Consider the following 21,579-nt stretch of genomic DNA (forward strand, 5'->3'; position numbering starts at 1 on the left):
ATGGAGAGTTCTCCTTAATGTGGTCCCACGGAACAATAAATAAATAAATAAATAAATAAATAAACTTCTGAGAAATTGGCATGACAATTCAAAGCATGACAATTCTTGACTGTGTGGTTTCCAAGATATGACTATGCAACTGTGGCAGTTATACGAGGCGGTAAAAATTATCAGCTACTTCTTGAATTTAAAAATATTATTTCGAGGTTTTAAAATGGCATTTTTTAGTGTTCAGGGGAGTCTAAAGCATACTAAACTTACTGTAAACAGAAAATGTCAAATTTTGACTTTGACATAATCTTCCTTTGAATACTTTAATTTATTGTTGGTTTTAGAATAGTTTTGGGTGACAACAGACTCACATTCCAACTTACAAGTGCATGCAGAATATTTGATATTCATTTTCAATGACTGAGTCTGAGTGTAAATACAAACTTTATTTGTGGGACCTGAGGCATCCAAAACCTTTAACTATTGTGCTGCAGTTAATATTGACACTCACATGTAATAGGCAAAGTTTGATAGTTTCTGCTGTGATTATTTAGGCCAACAAACTTAAGTTGTACGTCAAGATCAATATTGAGAATCTCTGCATTTGCTTATGAACTCTGTGATGTTAAATGAACACACACGTATTCCATACAATTGTTCTGCTGAACTATATTAAATATTATTCATCTTTGTTTGCATTTGAATCCACTATAATAACACAAGCCTTGGCAGGTGGGCTCTATGCCCTAAAGTGGGCCACATACGGCAATATGTTCAGCCAGAGCTCACCAGGCATCACCTGTCAGTCAGTGTCTGGAAGGTTACTTACTGTAAACACGGTCAGTTTGGCATGTGGCATATTTGACTTCTGCAACCTCAACACCACAACAAACACATTTTGGCACAAATAAATACTGGCAGTCTGAGCACGTGTTGAGGCAGTGGAGTCACTGAATTGTCAAACATCATAGTGTTGGGGCCTGTCGCTCTGTCGTCATTCTGACAGGACTGCCTGCTACGGGGATCCAACTGCCGCCTAATGGGCCGAGGGGAGAACGAGTGGTTCCTAGTCACTAGAGCACTTGCCAGCACTAGTCGCCGGTCCAGTGTTCACTCCCTGGACACCTGCCCCATCACTTGCTATGGCTGGGCAGGACACTGCATTCTGCACTCAGCAGGCCGCGTCAGCCATGATGTTGCTCAGCCACTGCCAGTATGGCTGGCTACACAAGTTCACATCACGCCTGGGCGCACCACCGCACAAGCGGAGCAGCGGCTGTTTTAATACAACACTTGGCTGCTGCAGTCCACGGGATGATATTCACCTTCCAACATTGCCTGATACGGGTCTGAGTTGTACTATGAGCCACTACGCGTAATACAGAGATTATACAGCTTCTGAGCAGCTTCTCATTCACTACAACCCGCCATCCTCCTCCAGAGCATACTGATCCTCTAAGTGGTCTCAGAACTGCTGACAGAGACTGAAATGGTCTTTTGACGTTTGCAGCAACAAAGAGCAACCCAAGTAGCAGCAGCATGTGCATTTCATAACTGCTCGTGGAATCCTTGTATCGTTCTTGGATTTGTCCTCTTCCCAGTATCCTATTTTCCATTATGTCCGTTCTGTGGGGGCTTGGTAACCAGCCATCCACCTAACCTTTGTAACCTCTTAGTTCATCCCTATGAAATCCCCAAACCACGTTCCCTACCCTCCGGCTCCTACCCTTGTAACCACCCCCAGTGTAAAACCTGTCCCATGCACCCTCCCACCACACCTATGCCAGTCCTGTAACCCGGAAGGTGTACACGATCAAAGGCAGAGCCACGTGTGAAAGCACCCACGTGATTTACCAACTGACCTGCCTACACTGTGAAGCTTTCTATGTGGGAATGACCAGCAACAAACTGTCCATTCACATGAATGGACACAGGCAGACAGTGTTTGTTGGTAATGAGGATCACCCTGTGGCTAAACATGCTTTGGTGCACGGCCAGCACATCTTGGCACAGTGTTACACCGTCCGGGTTATCTGGATACTTCCCACTAACACCAACCTGTCAGAGATCCGGAGATGGGAACTTGCCCTTCAGTATATCCTCTCTTCTCGTTATCCGCCAGGCCTCAATCTCCGCTAATTTCAATTTGCCACCGCTCATACCTCACCTGTCTTTCAACAACATCTTTGCCTCTGTACTTCCACCTCAACTGACATCTCTGCCCAAACTCTTTGCTTTTACAAATGTCTGCTTGCGTCTCTGTATGTGCGGATGGATGTGTGTGCGTGCACGCGAGTGTGTACCTGTCCTTTTTTCCCCTTAAGGTAAGTCTTTCCGCTCCCGGGATTGGAATGACTCCTTACCCTCTCCCTTAAAACCCACGTCCTTTCGTCTTTCCCTCTCCTTCCCTCTTTCCTGATGAAGCAACCGTTGGCTGCGAAAGCTAGAATTTTGTGTGTAAGTTTGTGTTTGTTTGTGTGTGTCTATTGACCTGCCAGCACTTTCATTTGGTAAGTCACATAATCTTTGTGTTTAGATATATTTTTCCCACGTGGAATGTTTCCCTCTATTATAAACAAGCTAAAAATGTTGGCCTGAGCAGCAATATTTAATGTGCAAATATAAAGATGACCTCATATTTTTCAAATGATGAATTTGGGAAAAACCACATCTTATAATCGGGTAAATACAGTACTTTGCATAGAATTTCAGGAAACTGTGAAGCAGATACACAGTCACAAGAACCTGCTTCTCCTTCAATGGTCGCTTGATAAATTCCAGGCTGACATTTCCATCTTGAACACTTATCTGTCGAAAGCCTTAAAATCTTGGTTGGCAAGTACGAGTAAATAAAAGTGAAATTTTTCAGCTTTGGTTTTTATAATTGGTCCAGAAAGTGGCATACCTTCACTCCTCTTTATTAAAAACCACCTAGAATGGCATTCGTTAAGTTCATATATGGGGGACATACTTCGTACTGCATTATATCTGAATCCATAGTATATCAGGCTTCTACTGTATCACCTCTTCAAATAATCCGTTAGAAACCATATCACATAACAACTATACAACTGAAGGTGCTGAATAAGCGGATTAATTTTCCGCCAAAATTGTAACAATGGTAAGGTGAATTGGATCTAACACTCTATTTAATGAGGGAACCCATTAAGCCATGTCAATTTACAAAATATAAATACTGGATCAAATAAACCATCATGATATGATGAAAATATCAGGGAATTGTGTGATGTGTCTACTATGTGTAAAGTGGGTACAGAATTTAACACACAAGTCCAAGCAACACCCGCCAAGCCCACCCCTCGCTTTTAATAAAAATGAAGAAACATGTTAGTAGTCGGCTATTGTATTACTGATTCTCAGTGTATACGGACATATCATGGAACATCAGGCTACTTCCATAGTGTGTTTCTGGGTGTTCTACCGAGCTGTCATTTCCATTTCATGCAAAATATTTCTATGACCGATCCAGCCATTCTGTTGAGATGCTGTGAGTCATTCACTGCCTGGACTCAACCCAGACATTATGAATCTACCATGCCGAGAAAACTTGGGAAATCATAACATGCTATTCCCTTAGAGGCTCTGTGGAGGTATATCTTCTGTACCAGAGTCTCCTACACTTCATGGCAACATCTCATTTCAAAAAACCCGTTTTTATTTGAAAGTCAGAACAGAACAAATGGAAACATCTATAACAAACTGCAAAGGAAATTTTCTACTATTTTAAAAAAACCTATGTTTATGAACTACTGATGTTCGACATTATACCATCTGAAAATAAAAGCAGACTATCCCCGCACAGAACTTAAACTGTGCTAGTAGTTAAATGTGACAGTAACGAAATGTCTTGTACAATGGTGTGGAAGGGGATGATAATAGCAGCACCAGAGTACTAAAAAAAATCAATGGCAACACAAATGAGATCATACTTAGATAATGAATATATTCTTGTTTTTTTTTTTAAAAGCTGATCAGATTCATTTTCACATGTGTATAGCTCAGCAACAATTCCAAGTCTTAGAGTTTGGCAAAATTAGTAATAGAGGACAAATAAACATGTGAAGTTCAAGAAAGAGAAATACAGTAAGTGGCAAATAAAAACAGATAACGCTGATGGTGTAACTGATAAAACTACAGTGCACATCATGCTGGAAGGCAGCCCAGTTTTGTAGGTTCTGTAGATCTACCTCCACTAACAGCTGGAAATCAGTGAGATTTAATCGGCTTCCATATGCCTTGTCTAATTAAATGTCAGACACAAATAACTTGTCTCTTCTACTTTGCAACACAGCTGTACTTCAGTGACAATGCAACTTTATTTGCTGTTGTCCGCTTGTTACTTTACAATTTTCGGCAATTGTAACATATGCGTTATGTAGGTGAGCTAATCCATCACCTAGAATTGATATGGGGTAAGGTGTATTTTTTGCATGGCTGAATACTACCGGGCATAGGTGTGCTGTGGCCAGACTAGCTAGTTGACCGTTTCAGTCACATGCGAGTTCAGGTGCAGAGCCATTGAGTGCATCACTGGAAACAGCTGGGAATTTGGACAGCTGATGCTTGTATTGCCTTTGTGCAGAATATGCTCCAGGAAATGGTGGAGTGTCAGACACACTTAAAGATGGACAAGTTACAGAACTTTGAGCTTCAACAGTAAAAGTTACAGCACTTTGAGATTCAACAATTGTTGTTGTTGTGGTCTTCAGTCCTGAGACTAATTTGATGCAGCTCTCCATGCTACTCTATCCTGTGCAAGATTCTTCATCTCCCAGTACCTACTGCAACCTACATCCTTCTGTATCTGTTTAGTGTATTCATCTCTTGGTCTCCCCCTATGATTTTTACCCTCCACGCTGCCCTCCAATACCAAATTGGTGATCCCTTGATGCCTCGGAACATGTCCTACCAACCGATCCCTTCTTCTAGTCAAGTTGTGCCACAAACTTCTCTTCTCCCCAATCCTATTCAATACCTCCTCATTAGTTATATGATCTACCCATCTAATCTTCAGCATTCTTCTGTAGCACCACATTTCAAAAGCTTCTATTCTCTTCTTGTCCAAACTAGTTATCGTCCATGTTTCACTTCCATACATGGCTATACTCCATACAAATACTTCCAGAAACGACTTCCTGACACTTAAATCAATACTCGATTTTAACAAATTTCTCTTCTTCAGAAACACTTTCCTTGCCATTGCCAGTCAACATTTTATATCCTCTCTACTTCAACCATCATCAGTTATTTTGCTCCCCAAATAGCAAAAGTCCTTTACTACTTTAAGTGTCTCATTTCCTAATCTAATTCCCTCAGCATCATCCGACTTAATTCGACGACATTCCATTATCCTCGTTTTGCTTTTTTTTTATGTTCATTTTATATCCTCCTTTCAAGACACTATCCATTCCGTTCAACTGCTCTTCTAAGTCCTTTGCTATCTCTGACAGAATTACAATGTCATCGGCGAACCTCAAAGTTTTTATTTCTTCTCAATGGATTTTAATACCTACTCCAAATTTTTCTTTTGTTTCCTTCAATGTTTGCTCAATATACAGATTGATAACATTAGTGAGAGGCTACAACCCTGTCTCACTCCCTTCCCAACCACTGCTTCCCTTTCATGTCCCTCGACTCTTATAACTGCCATCTGGTTTCTGTACAAATTGTAAATAGCCTTTCGCTCCCTGTATTTTACCCCGCCACATTCAGAATTTCAAAGAGAGTATTCCAGTCAACACTGTCAAAACTTTCTCTAAGTCAACAAATGCTAGAAACGTAAGTTTGCCTTTCCTTAATCTAGCTTCTAAGATAAGTCATAGGGTCAGTATTGCCTCACATGTTCCAATATTTCTACAGAATCCAAACTGATCTTCCCTGAGGTCGGCTTCTACCAGTTTTTCCATTCGTCTGTAGAGAATTCGCGTTAGTATTTTGCATCCGTGACTTATTAAACTGATTGTTCGGTAATTTTCACATCTGTCAGCACCTGCTTTCTTTGGGACTGGAATTATTATATTCTTGAAGTCTGAGGGTATTTTGCCTGTCCCACACATCGTGCTCACCAGAAGGTAAAGTTTTGTCATGGCTGGCTCTCCCAAGGCCTTCAGTAGTTCTGATGGAATGTTGTCTACTTCTGGGGCCTTGTTTTGACTTAGGTCTTTCAGTGGTCTATCAAACTCTTCACGCAGTAATGTATCTCCTATTTCATATTCATCTACGTCCTCTTCCATTACCATAATATTGTCCTCAAGTGCATCGCCCTTGTATAGACCCTCTATATACTCCTTCCACCTTTCTGCTTTCCTGTCTTTGCTTAGAACTGGGTTTCCATCTGAGCTCTTGATGTTCATGCAAGTGGTTCTCTCTTCTCCAAAGGTCTCTCTAATTTTCCTGTAGGCAGTATCTATCTTACTCCTTGTGAGATAAGCCTCTACATCCTTACATTTGTCCTCTAGCCATCCCTGCTTAGCCATTTTGCACTTCCTGTCAATCTCATTTCTGAGACGTTTGTATTCCTTTTTGCCTGCTTAATTTACTGCATTTTTATAATTTCTCCTTTCATCAATTACATTCAATATTTCTTCTGTTACCCAAGGATTTCTACTAGCCCTTGTGTTTTTACCTACTTGATCCTCTGCTGCCTTCACTATTTCATCTCTCAAAGCTACCCGTTCTTCTTCTACTGTATTTCTTTCCCCCATTCCTGTCAATTGTTCCCTTACGCTCTCCTTGAAACTCTGTACAACCTCTGGTTCTTTCAGTTTAACCAGTCCCATCTCTTTAAATTCCCACCTTTTTGCAGTTTCTTCAGTTTTAATCTACAGTTCACAACCAATAGGTTGTGGTCAGAGTCCACATCTGTCCCTGGAAATGTCTTACAATTTAAAACCTGGTTCCTAAATCTCTGTCATACCATTATATAATCTATCTGAAACCTTTTAGTATCTCCAGGGTTCTTCCATGGATACAACCTTTTTTTATGATTCTTGAACCAAGTGTTAGCTATGATTAAGTTGTGCTCTGTACAAAATTCTACCAGACGGCTTCCCCTTTCATTTCTCTCCCTCAATCCATATTCACCCACTATGTTTCCTTCTCTCCCTTTTCCTACTCTCGAATTCCAGTCACCCATGACTATTAAATTTTCGTCTCCTTTCACTATCTGAATAATTTCTTTTATTTAATCATACATTTCTTCAATTTCTACGTCATCTGCAGAGCTAGTTGGCATATAAACTTGTACTACTGTAGTAAGCATGGGCTTTGTGTATATCTTGGCTACAAAAGGCGTTCACTACGCTGTTTGTAGTAGTTGACCAGCACTCCTATTTTTTTATTCATTATTAAGCCGACTCCTGCATTACCCCTATTTGATTTTGTATTTATAACCCTGTATTCGCCTGACCAAAAGTCTTGTTCCTCCTGCCACCGAACTTCACTAATTCCTACAATATCTAACTTTAACCTATCCATTTCCCTTTTTAAATTTTCAAACCCACCTGCTCAATTAAGGTATCTGACAATCCACACTCCGAGCCATAGAATGCCAGTTTTCTTTCTCCTGATAACGACGTCTTCCTGAGTAGTCCCCGCCCAGAGATCCGAATGGGGGATTATTTTACCTCCGGAATATTTTACCCACGAGGACGCCATCATCATTTAACCATACAGTAAAGCTGCATGCCCTCGGGAAAAATTACGGCTCTACAGGGTTATTACAAATGATTGAAGCGATTTCACAGCTCTACAATAACTTTATTATTTGAGATATTTTCACCATGCTTTGCACACACATACAAAAACTCACAAAGTTTTTTTAGGCATTCACAAATGTTCGATATGTGCCCCTTTAGTGATTCGGCAGACATGAAGCCGATAATCAAGTTCCTCCCACACTCGGCGCAGCATGTCCCCATCAATGAGTTTGAAAGCATCGTTGATGCGAGCTCGCTGTTCTGGCACGTTTCTTTGTAGAGGAGGTTTAAATACTGAATCTTTCACATAACCCCACAGAAAGAAATCGCATGGGGTTAAGTCGGGAGAGCGTGGAGGCCATGACATGAATTGCTGATCATGATCTCCACCACGACCGATCCATCAGTTTTCCAATCTCCTGTTTAAGAAATGCCGAAAATCATGATGGAAGTGCGGTGGAGCACCATCCTGTTAAAAGATGAAGTCGGCGCTGTCGGTCTCCAGTTGTGGCATGAGCCAGTTTTCCAGTATGTCCAGATACACATGTCCTGTAACGTTTTTTTCGCAGAAGAAAAAGGGGCCATAAACTTTAAACCGTGAGATTGCACAAAACACGTTCACTTTCGGTGAATTGCGAATCTGCTGCACGAATGCGTGAGGATTCTCCACCGCCCAGATTCGCACATTGTGTCTGTTCACTTCACCATTAAGAAAAAATGTTGCTTCATCATTGAAAACAAGTTTCGCACTTAACGCATCCTCTTCCATGAGCTGTTGCAACCGCGCCGAAAATTCAAAGCGTTTGACTTTGTCATCGGGTGACGGGGCTTGTAGCAATTGTAAACGGTAAGGCTTCTGCTTTAGCCTTTTCTGTAATATTTTCCAAACCGTCGGCTGTGGTATGTTTATCTCCCTGCTTGCTTTACTCGTCGACTTCCGCGGGCTACGCGTGAAGCTTGCCCGCACGCGTTCAACCGTTTCTTCGCTCACTGCAGGCCGACCCGTTGATTTACCCTTACAGAGGCATCCAGAAGCTATAAACTGCGCATGCCATCGCCGAATGGAGTTAGCAGCTGGTGGATCTTTGTTGAACTTCGTCCTGAAGTGTTGTTGCACTGTTATGACTGACTGATGTGAGTGCATTTCAAGCACGACATACGCTTTCTCGGCTCCTGTCCCCATTTTGTCTCACTATGCTCTCGAGCGCTCTGGCGGCAGAAACCTGAAGTGCGGCTTCAGCCGAACAAAACTTTACAAGTTTTTCTACGTATCTGTAGTGTGTCGTGACCATATGTCAATGAATGGAGCTACAGTGAATTTATGAAATTGCTTCAATCATTTGTAATAGTCCTGTAGTTTCCCCTTGCTTTCAGCCGTTCGCAGTGCCAGCACAGCAAGACCGTTTTGGTTAGTGTTACAAGGCCAGATCAGTCAATCATTCAGACCGTTGCCCCTGTAACTACTGTAAAGGCTGCTGTCCCTCTTCAGGAACCACATGTTTGTCTGGCCTCTCAACAGATACCCCTCCGTTCTGGTTGCACCTACGGTACGGCTATCTGTATCGGTGAGGCACACAAGCCTCCCCACCAACGGCAAGGTCCATGGTTCTTGGTGGGGGGTGGGGGGATTCAACAATAACTCAAATTTGCGTTGATATTTGATTCAACAATAACCCACATCAAATATCAACGCAAATCTGAATACAACTGCAATCTCAGAAAAAATAGATGCATCCAATGACACGGTAAAAAACTGTGGAAGTTAATATCTCTCAGTGAATAAACATTTTCACAATGACCCTCTGCACCAAAAACTTTTAATCGCTTCATGCAATTTCAACAAATGTTATTTCAGATGACAGCACTGCGCTATTGCTGTGTGTGTGTGTGTGTGTGTGTGTGTGTGTGTGTGTGTGTGTGTGTACTTCATTAGAAGAAGACCTTTTGGCTGAAAGCTTACAGGCACAGCAGTCTTTCTGTCATGCCTGTCTGTGACTCAATGTCTCTTTTTATATGGTGAGCAGCAATCTATCCTTTTCATGATATTGTCATTATTCCATCCATGACTTTCAATTGTTTAATTTCGCTGCTTTCATATTCAAGCAGCTTTGAAGTTGGCCTCACAAGGCAGAGTGGATTTACTTCCAGACCTTTCCACCACAAAAAAATTGAAGTAGCCATTGGGAGCAGAACCCTGGGCCTCGGCACTGCTAGCAAAAAAATGCCAGCCACTAGACCATGCGGTCAGTTCGTGTTCAATCCTGTATGTACGCTTTCACTGTTGTTAAGACTTGAAAGAAAATGTATCACGTCTATGTTTGTGATTAATGCTGGAGAAGAGGTATTCTGATGGATAAATAAACTGAGAATATAATACAATCAATAGTCATAGTGTCCCCTGTCCTTCAATTTGCACACAACTGACTGACGTAACTTTTACCCAGAAACATTTGCTTGCACCTCCCACTGCCTTCTTTGTTGGCATTATCACACCTTTCTCATTCTCACTGTCAGTAACATTAACAATGTTAACAGCATATTGTTGTTGCTTGCCGCACAGGTATTTTTCACTGTAGTTTGTGATCACTTTTCACGCTCAACTGTGAGAGAAAAAAGTGCGCTATTTTGAACTGGAACACAACTGTACCTCTGATCAGTTAGTTCCTGCTACAGCCAGATTACCAAATCACCTTTCTGAGTAATAACACATGTAAATTTGCCAATCGATGCAATAGAATTTCACGCAGATGTAAAATGATAAATTATACTGTCTCCTTGTAATAATTATTACTTATATAGCCACCAGATTAAAAACGATAAAAAAGTTTAGCAGTACCACTCTATTCACTTTCGGGATGTAATAAACAGCAAGCACCTCAGCCGCCATGACTCGCTCATCTCAGTGAACTGGTTACCTGGCCATAATGGGAACTAACCTGGTCATGTGATTACATACACTTGCGCTCCAGTTCAAAGCTGTGCACATTGTCACCTCATAGTGCAAGCACGAAAAATTATCAAAAAAAAAAAAAAGCAAACACAGAAAATACCTTCACAGGAAGCTTCGACAGCATGCTGTTAATTTCACTAACTTTACAGACAATTAGAACAAGAAAGGTGTGATAGTTCCCATAGAGAACGTGATGGAAGGCACAAGCAGATGTTGAACAGCAAAAGTCAAGTAAGCACGTCAACTGTGTGCAAATTACAGTGGGGGGGGGGGGGGGGGGGGGGGGGGAGATGCAATGTCAAGTGGAACGGGTTCCAGTATCTGTCCCAAACTACAATAAGTAAAATGCAGACAACTAATATTTCACTGATAGCGCTGATAAATATGCTATCACAACATACTTCCAAAATGAGCACTCTACAATAGGTTTTTTTTTTTACAAAATTTTATCAAACAAATCAAAACACTTCAACACCACAACATCACTAGACAACATGGTCAGATTGCTGATATTAGCTTTTACTGGTATGATATTAGACAACTAGAAAGACTGTGTATCATTCCAAAAATTTGTGTCATGACCACTGGTGGAGAGAAACTTTGACAGATGAAGACACTGAAAACATAATAAAATCAGTTGGCATAGATTTGAACAAAGGGTTGGCATTATCATCTGTTGCTGAAAAGCGGTCGACTAAACAGGCGCGGCCATCAAAAATAGCAACATCACCGGGGAAGGCAGTTTTACGGATGCTGCCAGCAAAGAATTGAGAGCATCCAATGAGAGATGAACTGTTTGTATTGTTTCTGTACATGTTTCAAGTGGGCACTTCACTCATGGGGGCACAGAACGGACATGCGGAATGCGACTGTGTTCCACTTTGTAAAAGTATTTTAATGAATGCTGTTACTACTTCCCCATCCTGCTTCTCGGGCAAAAACGCATTGCTACTACCACCCTGGACACGTAACCAGTTTGCTTCGCTAGAACTAAAAAGATTAAAAGGTAGACTTGACATAGCAGATTAACAGGAGTGTTTATTGGTACCTGAGAGATTTATTTGCCATGAAAACAGCAAGAAAATGATCAATAATCAGAAGACCAACTACCATGCAATTTTAAAATTAATAAAATTTTGACTCCCAATAACAGGGGAAAAAGAAGATACTTAAGCTGCTTCTTCCATAACAAGTCCCAACAATAAGATAAATTTCCAGATGGATCGCTGGAGAATAATCTCCTTCAATAACTGATTCTTGCAATAAAACATGAGGAATAACTCAAGAAGTGCCAGTGTAAACCACTGGCGGAGAGAGAAATACCTCGAGGAAGGGGGCACTAAAGATATCTTGAGCTACCTTTACTTTTACCACAATAAAAAATAATCAAGTCACATGCAAAGTTTAAGAAAGAGGGCCTATATAGTAACAATGCATTTTTAGGAATCTTCTCGAAAGTCACAATTACTGGGGATATATATTATGAGTCTCATAACAATATTTTTACTGAGAAATTACTATCAACTGATCACTCTCACTCTTGACTGATCTCCACACTTGCACTTGCTACAACTAGAACTTTTTACTTATTCATTCTTCAGTCTTTAATATTTCTGCTTCTGAATGTAAACTAGCTTCCTATTCGGCAAATAGTCTGTATTTATAATACTACCTATCGGAGGTTCTCTGCACAAGAAAACAGTAAAATATTCGCGATTTTTCTCAAACAAATGCCGGACAGAATAACGTATCGAGACCACTAGAATAGCTGTGACTTTTCTCAAAGGTATTTGTTAGATATCTATGTGCCAGATGCCAGACAGAAACATATAAGATGCGATGACGCGAATGCGCATGCTACATAGGAAAGTACAACTACTCGATATCTCGATTCAGTCGAGTCGATTGACGAAAGAAACGAACCAATTGCATCCAGGCTGCCTGGCGGGGGCAACGTGGGTGGACCCGCACGGAAAAAGGGGGGGGGGGGGGGGGGTTGCACCCCATATGTATCCGCCACTGGTGTAAACATAGGCTTCCCGTGCATACAGAACTTGTGGGGGATTGAGCCAAATAGCACTTCTACATATCTAGCTGAAAATGGTGGTTCTGATACTTAAAGAAATTTAATGAACTATTTATCACTCCTGTTGAGAACAGTTTGGGTTTCAGAGAAATGCAGGGAAGGGCAAGGAAATACTGTGACTATAACTTATCTTAGAAATATCGACTGAAGAAAGGCAAATCTACATTTATTCTTCTATCTGGCTTTCATGGTCGATTTTCCATCTCTCAGGCCCATCGTCAAAATATCCTTGTTGATGTCATCCTTCCATCTTGTCCATGGCCACTTCTGCCCTCCACAGATGCTGAGAATGCTACTCACAATAGTCTTTTCCTCTTCCATCTTATTTAGGTGTCCAGCCCACAGCAATATTTTCTTTTCTTCATGCTTTGGCCACTATTAGTTTTCGAGTGCAAGTCTGCCAGTCCCTGATGTTTTTAACAATCTCCATTTCTGTGACTGGGTGCCCTCTTGGGACCAAATATTCACCTTAATATCATTCTCTCGAAGGCGAGCAGTTTTTGTTCACCTGCTTTCTTTAATGTAAATGTTTCACAATAATACAGAGCTCTTGGGAAAATTACACTGTGGTATAGTCTAATTGTAAAACTTCTCAAAACTGCTATAATGCTCACACTGTCCCATAAGCAAAAATATGTTTTATTTGCTGATGCAGCCATTACCTCGATCTCAATTTCCACTGTATTCTGCTTATTGAAAGTGTTTCCCTTACATTTAAATGTGCCTATTCTTTTAAAAGTGACTTCATCAACTGTCAATGGGGACTATCATTGAGTATCCTGCCGAAGGCCTTGTACTCTGTTTTCTCCTCATTAATTTGTAACCCTGCCTTCCTTACAATATACCTGTAAGAACTTGTCGTAACTTTTAAGTCTACTTAGCTATCAGTTACTAGAACAATCTCTTTCATACATGCAAGCCGATTTATTGTGTTATTTCCCAGTCTTATTCCAGACGGGTTTATATCTTTTCACTCTGCCATAGGCTCCCTCTGAACACAACTGTGCTAGACATACTATCTTCTGTGGAAACAAACTGTTTCAAGACAGTGATGATGTATGCTGTCAGAAGTAATTTATAAGTCTATAAAAAAAACTATACGAATAAGAATGTTATGTTTCCAATCTTACTCAGTTATCTGTACAAGTGCAAGAAGCTGATCTCTTCCTCCTGATACTACACTGATAGCCCCTACATTTCTTTCTGCAATTGGCGACATTCTCTTTAGTGTACAGAGACACATAGTTTTGCAGCTTACATTAAGGATTACAACCCCTATATAATTATCACTTACCAGGGGGTGGTTGCTTTTTTTATTACAGGGCAGATTACAGCCATTTTCCAGTCATCAAGCAGGCTCTCATACTCCTAAATATTCATTAGCAGCTTTGGAACTATTTTAACACGTGCCAGTTCTCCGTTCTTTATTAGCTCTCCTGCAATTTCATCTTTACCGAAAGCCTTGTGGTGTTTTAGGTTTTTTATTACTTGTTGCGTTTCTTCTTCACTGGGGGTCTCTACTTTGTTGTCTACGGTGTCCTGTACGTCACATGGAAGCGATTCAATGGGGCCATCACAGTTTAACAATTGTTTGAAGTACTCTACCCATCACTGTCTTTTTACTTCAGTGTTATTTGTGACTGTCTTCCCCTGTGTGTCATTAATATGTGCTTGTTTTATTTCTGGTACTTCCTTTACTTTCAGTACATTCCCTTTGGCTTTTATATTAGTCCCTTAATATTTCTGTTCCTCCTGCCTTAGTGTAGTTGCCCTGTCCTTCCTTATTCTGATATAGGTTTACATCCATACCCTGCAAACCACAGTCAAGTGCATGGTGGAAAGTACATCCCACAGTACCAGCTATTAGGGTTTCTTCCTGCTCCATTCACATATGGAGTGCGTACAGAATGATTGTTTCAATGCCTCTTTGCATGTAGCAGTTATTCTAATTCTATTACCTCCTGCCGCGGAAGTCAAACACGCGCCAGAACAAATGGACGTGGCCAGTCCATAGAGGGCTCAACGTCCGCGGCGGCACTTCCGCGCAGCGGCTCTCGCGCAGCGAGGGCGCCACAGTTACACCACGTGCAGACCGCAGCCAATAGCCGCTCCCTCTGGTTTCGTATATAGGGACCCTCTCCGCCCTAGTCCAGTTAGTCTGGTACTCACTCTGGATTGTGTCTCTATCTCGGCAGTACTGCGTTCTGGCCGTTGCTCGTTGTTGACATTTGCCTGGCTCTGGTTCCGAGTGGATTTACTGTTGGTGTTTGGTGTTGTGGTTTCTACAAGCCTCCGTTGTTTATCTCTTCCTTGTAGTGTCGGTCATAGTCGGTTGTGGTCGGTTGTTGACAGTTGTCGTTTGTCTGTCGTCCGACTCGTCCTTGTGTTTACCCGGTGATGCGTGCTCCACCGCCGGCGGTTTCCCCGCCTGGCGGCTCCAATCCACAGCCCAAGGCATTCCCACAATTGGTTTTGGTTACCACACTAATCTTATCCTCACCAGCCCAATGTGAGTGACACACAGGGGATTGCACTACTTTCCTAGAATCATAATTTAAAGCCAGTTCTTGAAACTTTGTTAATAGACTTACTTTGGATGTTTTATGTCTAACTCCCTATCCACCCTATATTCTAGACACGTCTTCCTAGCCAGCCTTCTCTTTTCAATTTTTTACTGGCACACACAACTGAACACATCTTATCTGATGTCTTTCATTCGTCTGGAATTTCATAGGCCACCCTATTTACAGTTTCCTTAATTCGATACCAGTTATGGTTGACATCAGTTTCCTAGGTTTCCTTCACATTTACTTAGGCGCATTTATAGCATTTGTATACATAAAAAGTAAACCCTGTCTACATGCCCTGGCTGGCTCATTGGTAACAACTGAACACTGTATCACCCTCCACCGACAGTATTGTAGGATACGATATGGAGAAGCTTGGGGTCAAACACACCAGTCTCCCTGTCCTTGTCACGTTCTATGACCAGAAGCCACTACAACTGTGTCCTGTAGCTCCTCAATTGGCATCAAGAGACTTAGCGCATCCTGTTATAGCCTTCCCACGAAGGAAAAATCCTTGCAAGCACTGAGAGAAAATTTTTGTGTCAAAGGAAAAAGGATGTGGCAGTTGAGAAAGGAGTGGGAGAGGGTTGTAGCCTACTACTGATGATATTCTAGCACTTAAAAATAAATAATTAATATGTGGTAATAAGATGATCAACAAATGTAAACTACAGGCTTTGTTGACCCACATATTATCATGCTATTGTTTTCAAGTTGATTAAGTGTCTTGATTTGACATCAGGTTCTATGAGAATAAATAATGAAGTTGTCAAAGGAACTGCCCAAACATTACTCCTTAAGGGTCCTTTCATTTTTCTCGGTTGTAAGTTCTCATTCAGTATCTTCCATACTGGTGCTGTTGCACACGGTAATGGGTGAAGTGTGATGTGTATCAGCATCAGTGGCTGGCCTTCAAAATTGTAAATAGAGATGTGACAGTGTACAAGACATTTCACACTTCTGAATTTGTCAACAAGCTCTGAGGGGGCCTAAATATCAACCTGATGCTCCTCTGATGATTTTTATGAGGAATGGGAGGAAAGTTAGTCCAGCCGAATCAGTGCCTCTGGACGAAGGGACATGGTACAGATTAAATCAATTAGAGTGCGAAATGAGATATTAAAAGCAATAGATGAGTTCTGCTATTTAGGCACCAAGTAACTGATGATGACTGAAGTAGAAAATAAATACAGAATTGGGGCAACACGAGGACCCGGATCCAAAAATTACTCATAAGACTCACCTGATGATTCTTAGCAATGGACTTTATTGTAATAACAATAAAATCAAACAATGAAAAGTCCACGACAAGCAACTCAACATGTCAACTTTACAGTGATTAGCAATCTATTCATTTCATAATTTTGTTAATAATAACAGATTCTATTTAGTCTTTGAATGACAACATAAAAATCTACATCACTGTAACGAAACACTTAGTTTGAGGACATAAAATGATGAATAATTTCTCCTCGATCATGCATTGTACAAGATGTGGTTAAAGAAATTTGTTGTATAGGTAATATCGTCATAAGTAATTCAGAGATGAACGCAAGCCAAATCCAATAAAAGTACAGTCCAACACGATCTTTAAGGGCTCCCAACAAACTAAGGACTTACTGTATCAGGTTATTAAACCAGGCCAAACAAAACATAGTTTCAAAATACTGACTAGAAAACTTAACAATATGCTGTGCAACAATTCTTAAAACATAATTTATGTAGTGAAGGTAGAAGAGCTGCAGAGAAAATATGAAAAGACAATTTGCATTTAAAACTTACTTATACACTAAGAATATCTATGTCAGTAATATGTTCTCAATTATAATAAGCATCACAAGAATAAAAAAACGGATGTTTACCTTGTACGGTGACTGCGATCCCGATGAGTTCGTATCAGGCACCTGTATAAGCTTCCGTGCAGTGCCATTCGGATCTGATAAATCTCGCACACTGGCAGGAGTAACTGCAGCAGTTGTAACTGCAGGTGCGTGTTGCGGTGTAGTCCTACTTGCACTCACTGTAGCACCCACTTGAGCACTCCTCCTCGGTGACTGGGGAGGCGAGGATAAATCAATGACGTCGGCACCTGTCGTCGCTACACCGTACAAGTTTGTAGGATAACGCGGTGGACCTGGTGTCCCATTCACCGGCACCAGAGGTGGCGGCGGGTACTTCGCAGTGGAAGCAGAGACGGGTGTCGGCACTACTTGTGCGGGAGCCGACGACACCTTGGGCTGGATCCGCACCTGCTGGGGCTGTGGCTGGGGGGCCACGGTGTAGTGTGGCGAGCACAGAGGAGATGCAGCAGGAGGCAACATCTGGTGCTGCGAAGGGTCAGCGAGCCCCATCAGATGCATGTTAGGCAGGCCCAGATTCGCCGAAGATGTGTAGGTGGCAGCTGTCGCCCTGCCGGAAATAACACCGTTCTGGCGTCGGCTCCTTCACGGTGTAGGAATACACATCATATACACATTAGTTAAAACTATGATAAAAAGATACTGTTTTACCCACCACCAAACCATTGCGCCAGCAAATTTGTTTTTTAAATACAGCCTGAATTTCGTGCTCTTAGCAATTAATTATCAATCTTTCAAAACTACTCCAACATGCACCGCACTACTTTCTTAACAACTGTTAATTAAAAACTAATTTTTAAATCACCATTTGACTGCATTGTTGTTTATTTAATTACAACCCAGGTTTCAGCCTTTTATGCCGTTTTCAAGTGGTTGAATTCATGTCATTAACATATATTGCACGAAATCAAGCTCAAAATTGGCCATAACTAATTGTTGCAAATATTTATTATGTATATATTAAAACTGTAAGACTGCAATATTTAATAATTCATTGAAAAAAAAATCGATAAAGTAGGACCCTTTTTCAAAATTATTCTAAAACAGCTTTTTCTGAAATTTGAGGCATAAATATTTTCAAACAGAAATTAAAGCAGGGTTATGAGACACTCATCAGATGAAATCTCCCTCAGTCACTTTCTAAAGCTACATCAAAATCTTTGCAAATGCTCATATATTAAGTTTTAGTTGAGAGCCAATTTGGCATTCTTAAAATACCTCACGGAAGATAGCAACTGGGATGGGTACCAAAAATTCTACTCTATGAAACAAAACCCAGAGTTATTAATGGAAACCTCTTGCCCTCTATGAAACATTGTTTCCTTAAATATCTTTAAGCCTCATTTGGATTAAACTCCTACTGACATATTTGAAATTTTATGAAATGATACTTTTAATGTTCTGAATTATTTTAGATTAAAATTCAATAGTCAGTTGCACAACTAGGAAATTTATTTCACTTTACTGGTTTCAACAGATTTAGCTGTCATCTTCAGAAGTCTATATGAAATGGACCCAAGTTCTAATGATTTATAATACCCCAAATCGTGTAGACTTCTGAAGCTAACAGCTTAATCCAGGGAAACTGTCAAAGCTAAATAAATTTTCACACTTTGCTATCAATGACCGGATTTTATTTCGGAATATATACCACAGTCGCAGAGAAAATAACAGCTATGAAAAGAATTATGCACAAAATTAATAACAAAGCAACACCTTACTGTTGCTATTCCCGTAAAAGCTCTTTTCCACTAATTTTATACCCTACACCACCAATCAGAAAGTAGCAAACCGAGGTCCAGGTCCGAACTGTGGGAAGTCAAAAACTTGACCGAAAAAAATATTTTGAAGGTATACTGAAGAAAATAACTTAAAAACTATTTTTCTGTAGATAACAATACGTTTGAGTGCCACCCTCGCCACTTTTAACAGTATTTTACAAGTAAATGTGTGACTGATTTGAGTTCTTAATGGTTTGTAGGTAGACTGAAAACCTAGCTGCTGTACTGTGTAGTGTAGGAGAAAGTGCTCTGGAGAGCGAGGGTGCAGGGGAGCAAGCTGGCTGGCTAGCCAATCATGCTGTGTTGATCCACACAAGAGCTCTGCACACCCAAGGGCAACATAAGAATTTTATTTAAGGAAAAAGGAAATTAAATCAATCTCTGGCTCTGGCAACCTATGAAGCCTCTTAATCAGAGCAGGCATATTCATTTTAACACAATTTTTGTATACATAACTTGAATGAAAGCTTAATGCCACTTTATGAAACTTTGACATGGAATGACAAGTTTGTGTGTCAGGAAGGTGTACACAGCAGCGGCGACCTGCAACATTGAAGTGGCTCCTCTGCACTGCATTGGCAAGTGCCTTTTGATGGACAGCGAGCAGTAGCTTTGTAAAGAATGAATCTAAATACAGCAGACCAATTTTATCATTACTTCATCAATAGTTGCTGCAAACCTCATACGGAGCTGTTATTAATTTCTCTTATAGTAATAAGAAGCTTCTAACCTTTTTTGCGTCAGTATGGATCTTAAATTTCGTAAAGATGATAGTGAAAATAGGAAGATTTTAAGTGAGTAGACTGAATGAACATTTCTTTCCCTTTTCTTTTTAACGCTGTGTGACAGGCCTCGAGCTGTTCCAGTTTCCTTCACATGCAACAAAACTGTTGCTTGTGTTAAATGTGCCAATTTAAAGTGACACGACCAAACATCAAGTGACAGTACCAAACATTTTATCAACAGTTCCATAAAAATTTCCTCTTGATAATAAAGCTTGTCAAAAAAATCTCTACACATATCTACTGTCTTAAAAAAAATCACGGCGTTACAAAATCGCTCTATGTGAGTACAAGCAAAATCTGCCGAAAAAGTATTGTGCGTTTGTTGGGCGCTTGATGGGCATCAGAAGCCATTTTCAGGCTCAGAGAGAGAGAGAGAGAGAGAGAGAGAGAGAGAGACAGGAGGTTGCAAGAGGCTGTGGCACTTTTTGAAGAGAAAAAAGTTCAATGTATTCACTGATGGCAAAAATAAATATAAGAAGAGCAGAAATGTTAGATTCTAACAGTAAAAGCAGTTTGCTCGAACTTCTGCAGAAGATGCCTTGCCACGCCATAGCACTTGATGAATCATGTGCCATTTTTAATGAAGAACAAATGTCTACTTTTGTGCCGTTTTTTGATATAGAAAGTAAAGCGTTTAAGAAAGAATTGCTAGCAATATTGCTGTTTAAGACTAGACTCACAAAGAAGATTCATTCAAGACTTTTGACAACTTCGTGACAAAATGAAGCATTACTTACTATAAAATTACATGTCTCAACTGACAGGGGCCCAGCGATGATTGGCAAAAAAAGGGACCAGTAAAGAAAATCGAGCTGCACTACTATCTTATCAGTGCATAATTCACCAGGCAGCACTCTGTGGAAAACTTAGTGCCACTCTGAAAGAAGTAATGGACTGTTTGATCAAGTTGACCAGCTTTATAAGGTCTCTTTCTACTATTCAGCATAGACAGCTCAAAGAATTTCTACCCGAGTGTAATTTGTCACGTTCTAACTCAATACAGCACAACAAGTGATTAACGTTTTTGGTAAACAAAAGAAGTAACCTCCTTTGTAGACAACTTTGTGGATACACAACCAGCAACGAAGTATCTGGAGTTCCAAGCAAATGAATGCAATATTTTACCTGTGGGTTTCCTGGAAGACATGCTGAAACATTTAAATGTGTTCAATATCGAGTTGCAAGGAAATGGGAAATTAATGTGTGATATGATGCAAAATGTGTGTTTTCTCTGTCGCAAGCTGGATATCTTTGAAAAAGAATTGAAAGTCAAGAATTTATTCACTTTCCAAAAATTCTTGAATATCAAGATAACTATGAGATGGATGCTGCAGTATTTTCAAATTTTACATCAGATCTTAGGAAGGAATCTGATATGTCTGTGTAAGCAGAAGAAACTAACGATCAAAGTTCGAAACAATTTATTGGACTGTTCAATTAACCAAAACAAATTCTCCAAGTATAACACCAACATAAAACAGTGATCCATCTTCGAATCACAACTACATAGAAGAATAAGATAGAAAACAACTGAAATAATTTCCTACTAGTCTCCGCCAGAGACTTCTCCGATATACCAAGCCTAATCCAGAGATCAGCGAGAAGATCCAAGCCGGGCTGCCGGGGCGGCAGCTATCCAAGTCTGCTGGCGGTCGATGAACTCCCGATGTGCGGCCAAGCGCCGGCCTTCATAGCGCTTCAGCGGATGAGTACCTCGGAACTATTTTTCATCATGTGGTTGACGTGTGAAAATAGTTCCGGGATCTGCAGCGACCACTTCCATATGTTTATGTGGGCCGGTAGTGGCCCCTGGTGTCTTTGCTGTGGTGGTGGTGTTGTTGT

General features: G+C 40.7%; 1 protein-coding gene across 2 annotated transcripts in view; it reads right to left on the reverse strand.

Moving 5' to 3' along the window:
* The window catches only part of LOC126094482 (uncharacterized), a 110,429-nt gene that overhangs the window by 34,967 nt on the left and 53,883 nt on the right, over positions 1–21,579 (reverse strand). Inside the window, exon 5 of one of the 2 annotated variants that reach the window (XM_049908878.1) lies at positions 17,175–17,721. In XM_049908878.1, the coding sequence (XP_049764835.1) occupies positions 17,175–17,721 (547 nt within the window). Of the gene's footprint in view, positions 1–17,174; positions 17,755–21,579 lie in introns of both variants that reach the window. The other variant, XM_049908877.1, reaches the window with a different exon arrangement.

Source organism: Schistocerca cancellata, chromosome 8, assembly GCF_023864275.1.
Source record: "Schistocerca cancellata isolate TAMUIC-IGC-003103 chromosome 8, iqSchCanc2.1, whole genome shotgun sequence".
NCBI lineage: Eukaryota > Metazoa > Arthropoda > Insecta > Orthoptera > Acrididae > Schistocerca > Schistocerca cancellata.